General features: G+C 41.5%; 1 protein-coding gene across 1 annotated transcript in view; it reads left to right on the top strand.

Moving 5' to 3' along the window:
* The window catches only part of BAZ1A (bromodomain adjacent to zinc finger domain 1A), a 110,519-nt gene that overhangs the window by 84,379 nt on the left and 14,023 nt on the right, over positions 1-12,117 (top strand). Inside the window, exons 20-23 of the mRNA XM_024196011.2 lie at positions 1,707-1,855; positions 8,977-9,224; positions 9,315-9,541; positions 10,696-11,183. Coding sequence (XP_024051779.2) covers positions 1,707-1,855; positions 8,977-9,224; positions 9,315-9,541; positions 10,696-11,183 — 1,112 coding nt within the window. The remainder of the gene's footprint in view (positions 1-1,706; positions 1,856-8,976; positions 9,225-9,314; positions 9,542-10,695; positions 11,184-12,117) is intronic.

Here is a 12,117-nt window from a genome sequence, read left to right as displayed (position 1 = left end):
GGGTGTGGGGGTGCAGGGCAGAAGGCTGGGGTGCTCAGCTCGTGGGGGTGCTCCCAGCCCCCTGCCCTGAGCGGCTCATGGCAGGGGGCTGGGAGGGATATGCCCTGTTCCACCCCCTTCCCCCAGGCCCGTCCCTACCTGTCTCTGCCTGCTCTACGGAGCAGCGAGCACGCTGCCGCTCTGCTCCCCCTCCCCCTCGCAAGGGCCATCGCGGGCAGGGAGAGGGAGGAGGAGGGGCAGAGGGGCTGGAATGCACCAAGCTGTGGGAAGAAGCGGGGGAGGTGGGAAGCTTGGCTGCCACAGGAGCAAGCTTCTGCCTCCTGCTCCCGCAGGGGACAGCGGTGGGCGGGGGGGCTGAGTGGGGCGGGGGGCCGGGACTTCCCCCCCCCCCCCCCCCCCTCCCCCCCCCCGGGGCGGGGGGGGAGGCCGGTCCCGCGGCGGCCCCCCCTCCCCCCCCCCCCGCTTCTTCCCCCAGCGTGGCGCTTTCCGGCCCCTCCGACCCTCCTCCTCTCACCAGGCAGGCAGCGTGCCACTGAAAATGGGCTCGCGTGCCGTGTTTGGCACACGTGCCGTAGGTTGCTGACCCCTGGTTTAGGTGCTTTTTGTAGAGGCTTAAAGGTTCACTTCTGGCTATCACATCATTTAGAAAAAAACTGACTTCTGGAAATATTACAATTAACAGTGAATTTTAATGAGGTAGAACTGCAGATGGTTACACTTGACTCAAACTCAAACCTATAAAAGGCCTAATGCTCTTATTATGGAAGCAATCCATTGTACCAAATGTAGAAAGCTTTCATCATATCTGCTAAGCCCTATCAGTATGACATGTTGTATAGGCTCTTCATAAAAATGTGTGCGGATTGAAGACTGACTTGGTCTGTAAGTGACTCTACTCCATTTAGAGTCATTGCAACTTGAAATATTATGTCCCTCAAGATAGAAATGGATTTGGGGGATATTTTTAGGCATTGTCTCTACTTTCAGCATGAATGGGCTATTTCTGCACATTGTAGTTCTTTTTATCTTTGGATTTTGTGGGGGCCTTTGTCTTAGGGTTTTTATTTTTTGTTAATTTTATGAATATGTGGGGAAGGGTCGTTATCCTGATGTTATGTAGTATAAATGTAAATATAGAGTGATGGTGAGCAATTTTATTTTCACAGGGTGGAATTTTTGAAAGTACCTCGGTGATTTAGTAGTGCAAGTCCCAATGTAGACATTAAGGCATGTCTGAAAATTTCACCCTTGTATACTATAAATGGTTTTTATGTTCTCATATTTGGTTTGTTCTTTCTATATTGCTATACTGCAGTCTTATAATAACTTATACTATTTATTTGAGGGGGGGATCCTAGTAAAACATTTTCCTACAACTGTCCTAGTCTTTTTATATATGTGTGTGTGTGTGTGTGTGTGTGTGTGTGTGTGTATTACACTATTATATAATTCCAGGGGCCAATTCTTGTTACTTATGGTGTAGCATTTAGGGGCTCTTTAAAACAGTATTTTATATTTGCATGCATCCATGTTCAGTATGTATTTGGTAAATGCACTACAGCTTGTGTGGGGTGAAGACAATAGAAACCCACATGGATGCAAACAAATCTATATAATTTTTTAAAAGATTTTCATTAATATTTATCTTCTTTCTCAATATTGGATTTAAAATCCCATAAATCCTATTAACTTTTTAAAAATTTTAGACTTGTTGGATTAAAAACTGAAGCTCCAAGTACTGCATCAACAAATACGAGCACTCCGCAGCCAGTTAATAATGTGGTCCATTACTTGGCATCTGCACTGCTTCAGATAGAGCAAGGCATCGAGCGCAGGTTCCTCAAAGCACCACTTGGTAAGCATTTAATCTTGATATCATGTCTTCATTTATGTATTAGATTTTTTTGAAGAGAAACAGATTTTTTTTTTTTTTCTTTCATGAAGTGTTTTGGTGATACTATACCACGACAAAAGAACACATAACTAACACCTTTCCATGGACATTGTGAAAATAAAAATATTCAAGAAGTGATTATTGCACAGCAATAATTGCTGTAAATCTGTGGAACATCGGGGAATGTTCAAGTTCCCCAAATCCTTTCTATAGTTTCTGCTCTTGGGCTATGTGGCCTTTAGTGTGTACTCTTGGGAATTTGACCAAAAAGCTTATAGTATAAAGTGTAGAACACCTTGGACAGGACAACTTGGTCCAAGTCTCAAGAGGTATGTGTCATCCAGTGGTGCCTGGGGTAGCCCTCACTGAAAATGCCAAAATCAGGACAGGCTGCAAAAGGGAGAGCAGAAAAACAGGTGGTTAACACTGAAGTTAAACTCACCAACCAGTCACAAACTGTACTTTTGATCCCCCACACTGGTTATCAAGAAGCTAAAAAAGAAATCACACAGCCCCCTTATTGCATTCTAGTACTCTGGCTCCCAGTCAGCACCTAGGTCCAGTACAGTGAGAAGTTATTTAAAAAACTCTGCTCTTTATACAAAATGTTCTTCTGAACCCCAAAGGGCCAGCCACATTGCCAGGCCAATATTAGGTTGGATCTTACCCAAAATACCATACTGCCAGCCAATCCTTTAGCATCTAAAGCTAAAGGTTTATTCTAAAAGAAAGACCAAGAAGAGAGTTGTTAAATGATAAAGCAGTCAGATACATACAGAGACTTCAAAGTCCATATGTCAGGTTTTTAGCAGTATTTTGGGAGTTTGTTGGCTTGAAAGTCCCTCTGGAACACATCCACAGCTTGGATGGGTCATTCAGTCCTTTGTTTAGAGCAGGGGTCCCCAAAGCGGTGCCCGCAGGCGCCATGGTGCCTGCCAGGGCATCTAAGTGTGCCCGCGTACTGGCCAGCGGACAAGCATCCGCCGAAATGCCGCCAACAAGCAGCAGCATCCAGAGGCGTCGCTGCCAAAATGCCGCCGATTTCTGGCGGCGACGCCTCTGGATGACGCTGCTTGTCGGCGGCATTTTGGCAGATGCTCGTCCGCTGCCATGGTCCGCTGTGGCTCGTCGCTAGACGAAAAAGGTTGGAGACCACTGGTTTAGAGCTTCAGTTTGTTACTCCAGAGGTAAGAAGCAGGAATGAAGACCAAATAGAGACAGTGCAGCTGCCTTTTATAGTCTTTTGCCATGTGGCTTGTTATTTCCTTTGTCCCAAACACAAGCTACCGAGCACATGGCATGGAAAAGCCTTAGAGTTCTCTGTCTATAGGCATACCACATGCCTTGCTGACTCATAAGGTGTATTCCCTGGTTCCTTTCAATGGGTTCATTGTACAGTTGAAGACCCTTGATGGGCCATTGAACAGGCTAGGCAGTGCTGATGCCAGTCTGTCTGGGGATATCCCCCAGATGCACAGCAGAAGTCTGAAATACAGATATATCATACATATCTATAACTCACAATACAAAGGTGATATAAACAAGATTATCATACTTGGCAAATCACAACATTTTCACAGATACCTTACACAGCATATCTAATCAGATTCCTTGCAATTTTATAATATTGGTATAACTAATATTATAAACAGTCTGCCATATTCCATGTAGTGTCACAGCATGTACTGTATAAGTCTGTCGAGCACTGGTCCTTTTTTTCCTTAAATATTCTGTTTTCTTTGTTCGCAGTTTTCCATAGTCCTGATGATTAGATTTTTGGGAGGGAACGGGGTAGGAATCATGCTTTCATACAGGTTTGTTCTGTTGTCTTACAAAGAAATCTAATAGTGTTGTAGGATACCTGGCTTGTCTAAGTGGCAGGCCTTAAATCTCATATGTCCTTACTTCTCCTTTCAAGACCGTGCCATATTACTTTAACTAAACTGGTATTGTTAAAGCGCTACAGACCCCGCGTCACCCCAGTGTGGAACTGTTATGCCAATATACCTTATTCCCATGCAGGGAAGGGGAATATATTATACTAATATAAGGCACCTTTATATTGGTATAATTTCATCCACACTGGGCAGGAGGGAGAGGGAAATTGTACTGCTTTAACTATACTGTTCTAACTATATTGCAGCAGAAAAACACACACACCCCACCCCCAACTGAAATAGTTTATACTGACACAAAAATTGTGTACACCAACCACTCTCACCGAATTCTGTGTCAGTCTGCCTTGGCAAAGTGATGATATATTTTACTCCAAGTTTTCTCGTCAGCCCCCAAGTCATAGGGCCACTTGGTATTTTTGGTCAGGTGACCCTTGTGCACAGAAAAAAGTCATTTTGTTGCAGTTACTTCATACATAAACCAAGCTAAGATATTCTAGAACAAAGCCTGCTTATTTTCTAAAGAATTCTAACCAGGAAAAAAAAGAAGAAAAAAGCTAACACTGCTTTAAGAAGATAAAACAAGACTGGTTTATAGGGCCAGGTCTAAAAGAATAAAGAGAACATGCAATCAAATAACTAAGATTGAATTGTCATCACTTGAAAAGGTTGGTTATTTGAGCTCCATTTCAGCAGGTTTAATTAGTTTGATGGTAAAAATGCTGGAAGTCGTGGAGCTTTATGTACACGAGAGCTTCCTGGGGTAAACTTTTTGTAAGAATAGGACCCCTACATTTTTCTAAAACAAACAAAAGTTACAGAAGAATCCCTTCACTTTTTTTGTCTTCCCTGTTGCCATTTCTTCATTCCATTTCCCTGCTTTTTTATCTTTCCCCTTTGTTTTAGTTCCTGTTCTCATTAGGAATTGGAGCCACATTTGAAAACAGTTTTTGCCCTTGGCTCAATTTCCACCTCTCCTACTCTCCCATCCATAGTGCTTTATGAGCACTGAAGGAACTTCAGAGTGAAATTTACTATGATCACTGCCGGTTTTACTTCTTGCAGCCTCCAGGGTGTACAGTAGACAAAGGAAATTGGCACAGAAGTTGAATGACCAGATGCTCAACTCTGTTCCTTTGTGTTCTATGTGTGCACAGGCTGCAAAGAGAACTCTACCACTGATTATAGAAAGTTTAGATCGGAGGTATGCATACAAGTGGAGCAGCAGAGAATGACTGACAGAGTAACAGGTTTCAGAGTGCTATCTGTGTTAGTCTGTATCAGTAAAAACAACGAGGAGTCCTTGTGGCACCTTAGACTGACATTTATTTGGGCATAAGCTTTTGTGGGCTAAAACCCACTTCAGTATTCAGTATGGAGTGGAAAATACAGAGGCAGGTATAAATACACAGAGTAACAAAATTCAAAGGGGAATTTAGGAAATGCAGGAAACATTACCATCTATAGGAGTCCTATTGGTATCCAGGAAGTGCTAGGCAGATTGCTAGTTAGTTGCTAATCTTTCAGTTTGGCAGCCAGATTAAACAACAAATTGGTTTTGAAGCTACACTGCATTATATATTGGCTGCAGTGCCGTGATGGGATTTGTACAAAAATTTGTTTTCTGTTATTGTTGGTCCTGCATATGGATAAAATTAACCCAAGAATATTAGGGAGAATTCCAGTACCAGAGAAAGGTGGTGGTACTTTCTGTCGTACACAGTTGGGCTTGCAAAAATTCTATATTGAAACATCTGAAAATGAAAGCTTTTACTTTTTTTCCTGGCAATGGGTCTTTTGATGGAAGAAGTGGGGTTGTTGGTTTCTTGGATGCCTGGTTTTTTTTTTTTTTTTTTTTTTTAAAGCACTCTTATATAGCGCTTTCTATCAGTAGATCTCACAGTGCTTTACAAAGGAGGTGAGTATCATCCCCATTTTATAGATGGGGAAATTCAAGCACAGAGTGGTGAAATGATTTGCCCAAAGTCATCCTGTAGGCTAGTGACAGAGCCAGGAATAGAAATCAGATCTCCTGAATCCTAGTGCAGTGCTCTGTCACTGGACCACACTGTCTCTCATACAACTATAGAACTGCCTCTCAAATACAGTCTAGTCATTATTTTTCTAGATTTCTATATGCAAGGCGTGACTCTAGTTCATTGGTTCCCAACCTTTTATTTTTGTTGTTGGAGCCTCTTTGTGATTGGTGGATAGGAGCTTTCACCTCCCCTTAGTCCTTTGCACAATACATTTGTTACAGTTCTATTTTGTCCTCTTTATCTATTTTTCCCCCCTCCTCTCCAATGCCATTCTTGTCTTTTTTTTTTTTTTTTTTTTAATTCCAAGATTTTTGATATTTTTTTGTTTTGTTGTTCCCCTCCTTTCAACATGCAATATGCTGTACTGTTTTATACATCCCTCATCACCACACTATCTGAGCACACCTTCCATGGTGCAGTAAGTGATATGACTAGCATCTGTCACATGTGGTTCATTCCCCCGACTCCTCCCCAAGGGAGAATTTTGTGTGCAGCGTAGGGGTTTGGTTTTTGTCTTTCAATGTATATCTTGCTATATGTGTGTTAAAATAGGCAAAGTCAAAGAAGTGTGCCTTGTGCTTGGAGCAGAAGTTGGTGAGGCTTATGATGCTTCACAGTCTCAGACCAGCCCCCAAGAAAGTTCTGTCTGATAAGCTTTCCCCTTATGGTAGAACAGTGGTTTTCAACTGTTAATTAAAAAGTTGTTTGAAATAACTTTACAAATTTAACATTAGGTGATGCAGAAGATAATAAAAGGAACCAATGGGGGTATAAAAAGAGGAAGAGGGAGGAAGACCAGTCTAGTCAGAAAGATGGTAAATTTAAAAAATGTTCTGTGTTTTTAAGAGTTAGAAAAAAAACTGAAATATTTTATTGTCACTTTTTTTTTTTTCTTGACATGTTGATAATTCTATAGTCACTTGCATAGAATGAGGGAGTAGAGCTCTGAAATCGTAAGACTGTTTCTTCCTGTCCATCTAAATGGTGCTTGAGGTAAAAACAAAAATAATTTTAAGGGTAAAAATGTTTTACTTTTTTGGCAGAGTCAGAAGGAACTACATTTGGTTTTGATGTAGGAATCTGCACAAGTTCATAGAAGCAAAACCTGTTAGTTTATTCTTTATTGTCTGAGCAACATAAAAATCTACCACATATATGATTACATAGGAACCTTTCCTTGAAACTTTTTGAAATAGAATACTGTTCCCTGAACACATTTACTGACGTGACAACATGGATTTATCAAACAAGTTATCTAGTGGAGTAGGACCTAATGGCCCCAGCTGAGATCGGGAGGTCCCACATTCACTCTGTAAAGACCTGGGAAAAGAATATCCTTTTCCTCCAAAGAGTTGACAATCTGAATAGACAAAGGGTAGGAGGAAAAAGCATTACACTGCTACACAAAGGGAACTGAGACTATGATAAAAATGACTTAACTGTGGTCACACAAAATCTGTGGCAGAGCTGGGCATTGAAACCAGATTTCGAGTCCCTTTAACCACTGCTTTAATCACAAAAATAACCTTCCTCTCTGTTGAATTTTAAATAATAAATAGAGGTAGATTCAGATTTGCCAAAACCTCAGGTCTTTTGCCCAGCTTCCCTAGCCTAAACTCTTTCTGTCTCCTCGCTGGGTGGTGAGAGAGTCTCTTTCTATATTTGTCTAGTCATTGCAGGGCTTTAGTCTCTGCCTTTTCTCACAACCAGTGTCTAAACTGGAGTTGCCTGACAGTTTAACGTGACAGTTTAACATAGGCAGTGCTAGGAGGACCCACACTCCAGTAACAGATTCTGGGTGGGAAGGAAGAAAGGGCCTTGAATGAAGAATACTTAACCTCAACATGGCCTATTAAATGAGAGGGTAGAGTTGGGACTTCTCTCCCTGGGGAGAAGTTGCTTTGCCAGCAGCTGAATTGCAGACCATTCCTGTACCCACGCCGTGACTGGCAATGCAGGTGGCATGATCATGCACTTCAGTAGTGACATACTGGTTTTCCTCTGCTTACCCAGTTTTCCAGACTGCTTCTTTCCTCCTGAGTGTTGAGCTTGCTGCTTTTTTAGCAGCAACATTAATGTTCATTATCAGAAAGCTATCATTAGTCGACCCCCAACAGACGTAATCCTGGATAACCATACACATTGCCTTCCTTCCTGTTCTAGATTATTGCCTAACAATTCTTCCATTAAGGCACTAGTCTAGACAGATCCACTTGTCTGTGTTGACATATGACGCTTTGTAACAGTAGCGGGGCAGTCCTCTGATGATGTAGTTTGCATTAAGTTTCCAGAAAGCTTGTTGGTCATTTAAAATCTCAGGGCCAGATTCAGACCTTACCTCTACTGCACCTGTAGGGAAGCAGCAGCCAAGTAGGACGTAACTTTTTTCTGACCCACTCTGAACTCTTCCAAAAGCCACATAGTTTATAGGTCTTCCACAGAAAGAGTTGTAAAGGGGAATGTTGAAGGGCTTGGAATCAGTGGTATATCTGGGTGTGGGGTTTTTGTTTTTGTTTTAACATGAGTGCTGTCTATCTGGCTGATTCTCTCCTCTTCTTCCTGCAATATAGGACCATGCAACTTGTATTTACTTATTTTATTTCTTCAAATTTGGGGTGCATGATTTAGATTTTTTTAATGAGAAAATGGTTATTGTATAAACATCAGTGCTGAGCAACTGCTGTAACTTTTTTTACTTCCTCCTTGACCTGTAAATATATTGGTTTAAAAAAACAGTATTTCCAGTTACTTTTCATTTATTTAGTGCCTGTGTGCTGGAGAATTTTCTTTCTTTTGGTTTAAGAATCTCTTGGATTTCAAAATTGACACCAAAGCAAGACACTTGACATGAATATTCACATCATGTGTTGACAACAGCTTAGTGTTAAAGGGTGAAATCCAAAGGTGAAACTTCATTGTTCACAGGTTTGCACTAAACTCTTGTGCCAGGATGTAAGCCAGGAAATCCCTGACACTGAAGGGTTAAGAAATGAATGGGAATGCTCTTTGGGTGCTTATTTCTATTTTATCACATGAAAAGTAGCCTTTACCCATGAGTATCAGTTCAGATACACAGAATCTTCAGTCTAGAATGAACCTAGATGTTTGTATAAGTAATGTAATTTCTGTTTCCTTCCTATAATACAAGATGCCAGTGATGGTGGCCGTTCATATAAAACAGTCCTGGATCGCTGGAGAGAATCTCTTCTTTCTTCTGGCAGCCTGTCCCAAGTCTTTCTACATCTCTCCACATTGGATCGAAGCGTTATCTGGTCTAAGTCCATTCTAAATGCTCGTTGTAAGATGTGCCGAAAGAAAGGTGACGCGGAAAGCATGGTGCTGTGTGATGGCTGCGATCGAGGTTATCATATCTACTGTATCAGGCCCAAGCTCAAGGTGTCTGAAGAAAAAGCTTTTGAAAATCTAGAATTCAGGTAAGGCTTAAGACTGATGGCACCTCACTAATGCATATTTGTATATTACCAGGCCATTCCTGAAGGAGACTGGTTTTGTCCAGAGTGCCGACCAAAACAACGTTCTAGACGCCTCTCCTCTAGGCAGAGACCTTCTATGGAAAGTGATGAAGAGGCTTCAGAACAGTTTGAAGAGGAGGAGGAAGAGACTTACTATGAGGAAGTGGGACAAAGTGAGGAAGAGGATTATGAGGAAGAACAAGAGGAAGAAGATGAATCACAAGAGGAGGAAGAAATGAGGTAAGTCAGGGGCCATAAGAACTGTTACTTTTTAACACTATTAATCTAATGGATTAAGTGTGCTTAGTGGTCTACAAGACAGAAGTATGTGGTCTTTGTCTCAAAGAGCTCACTGACTGAAAGAGTTGCAGACACTTCGGTCAGTGGTGACTTTGGCCCTCAGCATTTGGTTTATTGGAGTTACATGCATAAATATCCACTCCTAGGGATGGAAATATACTCTTATTAATGTGTGTATGAAAGAATACCACCTGCGGTCACTAATTATGGAGTGTCTGCTCATTCTCAAGCCACAAAGATATATTGGTATTTGGGAGAGGTGCTGTTCAGAAAATTAAATTCCCAAATTTCAGATACTGTGAGTTTCAAGGGAATAGATGGACGTGGTGAGAACTGGATAGTAAAGAAAACAAAAAGGTTCTCTCCAAAGGGAGAATTCTAGGGGTGTGTAATAGGGCCAAGTAAACGTGCAGTTGGAAAAATCCAGTAAATTTATTAATTTGTGTTACAAATCAAGAATGTATCTTCAAGGGCGCTTATGACCCAGGGAACACTTTCTCTATAGTCATTTGCAATTGAGTATGAATTAGAGGAGTTACTTCCTATCCCCAAAAGTTGGGGTTTAATCGTTTGAGAGAACATATGTTTCCATGAGACCATCAACTGCCAAATAGTGTCCCTTGGATCTCCCTTCTCTAATCTTGATCTTGTCTTGTGAGGGCATTATGGCAGACCCAAGGACTGGACAGGACTTTGTTAGAACCTGTCGTCTCTGCAGCTTATTTATGTGGGGATGGGATTCCTGTGTATTACTAGCAACAACTCTTTCCTCAAGAAACAAGGAGCCAGTTTAAAAAATAGAACCCAGGGGTCTCTCCAGGCAGCACATTTCTAATACCAAGCTGTTGGGCTGACTAGGCTTTTCAGAATCTTTTTACTACATGCTGCACAGAGCATTTGATTTTAGAGAACTCCACAGAGCAATATTTAAGAGTGCTAGTTGGATGCCAGCTTCAGTGGAAGCCAATTTTCTATCTTGTTAAACAGAAATTAGGTACTGAATTAGAATCCTTGAGGAGAAGAGAGGTGTAGGAGTTTAGAACAGTTAGAAGTAGTGATTTGTACAATACTGCTATGTACTTACATTTTTACAGCCCATCAAAACAAGGAAGACCACAAGTCAAACTTCCATTAAAAATGAGAGCAGCTAAACTTAACAACCCCTTTTCAAGTCGGAGCAGCCAGCGTCAGGCCAGTGGAAGATATGCTTCTCGGAGTCAGCAGAATACACCTAAGCAAACTGAATCTTCATCGAAAGTTACTGGAAGGGGGATAAGAAAGATAAAGTCAGCCCCTCCATCAGTAACAAAACCTTCTTTAAGACTGAACAGCCGTACCACTCGTCAGAGTCAAGGCTCATTACGAGCAGATGTATTTGTGGAATTACTCAGTCCTCGAAGACGACGTAGAGGAAAGAAGACTGCAGATAGTACATCAGAGAACAGTCCTTCTCTTGGCTTCAGAATTGTTGCCACCGCAGACTCACGTGAACGGCTTAGAAGATCTCCTCCAGTTTCTACACAGAAGTTTCCTCTTCAGGATAGTGAATCTAAGAGAAGAGGCAGGAAACGACAATCCACAGGTTAGAGAAGCTTTGCTAGGAAAAAGTTAAAGCTACTACTTAGATGGTGGAGAGGGGAAGGTTAGGTTTTTGAGGTATTTATTGACAAGTGGTTATATGGAAAAATTCTTACGATCTACAAGACAGTTCCATTGAAAATTAACCTGTTGCCACTGCAAATTCCTGTCACTAATCCTTAAGTACTTTGAATTAACCTGTCAAACTGAGTGATCAGATCCATGGCACGAGGGTTAATTTAGTGTTTTCACTTAATGTGGGGTGCTTTCTAGTTAGTGAACTGTAAATCTGGAAGTGATGATAGACTGACCATGAGGGTACTCCATATGTAACTGCTAAAAGGCAAATACTAAATCTTTAATAAAGCAAATCCTAATAATAACTATCAAGTAAACCACGGAGGACACAGAAATAAAGGGACAATGAAGTTAGGAATATGGGTAACAAATAAAAAAGATTTAGCCTAGAAAAATGTTCGCTGATCATGTTTGGAGAGACAATGCAAAACACTCAATGAGACAAATATTTGGAAAGCCACAATGCCACGAAAGACCTAGTATGTGATAGAAGATTGCAAATTAGCAAGAGTGGCTGTAAAAAATGCTAATGTTTTGTGTTGCATTTTGTACCATTTTAAACCTTCACCTTTACGTGTCTCTGCTTATCCTGTAGCTAAGAATTGCCAATACACCTCTACCCCGATATAACGCTGTCCTTGGGAGCCAAAAAATCTTACCGCGTTATAGGTGAAATCGCGTTATATCGAACTTGCTCTGATCCGCCGGAGTGCGCAGCCCCGCCCCCCCCGGAGCGCTGCTTTACCGCGTTATATCCGAATTCGTGTTATATCGGGTCGCATTATATCGGGGTTGAGGTGTACTCTGCTAGTCCTTCCTGATCAGAAAGCAGAGTAACTGTTCTCTGAATTAGTTGTATT

Source organism: Terrapene carolina, unplaced genomic scaffold (genome assembly GCF_002925995.2).
Source record: "Terrapene carolina triunguis isolate 2854851 unplaced genomic scaffold, T_m_triunguis-2.0 Scaffold96, whole genome shotgun sequence".
NCBI lineage: Eukaryota > Metazoa > Chordata > Testudines > Emydidae > Terrapene > Terrapene triunguis.
Note: the sequence above shows the minus strand (reverse complement) of the source record. Positions and strands in the feature narration are given on the sequence as shown.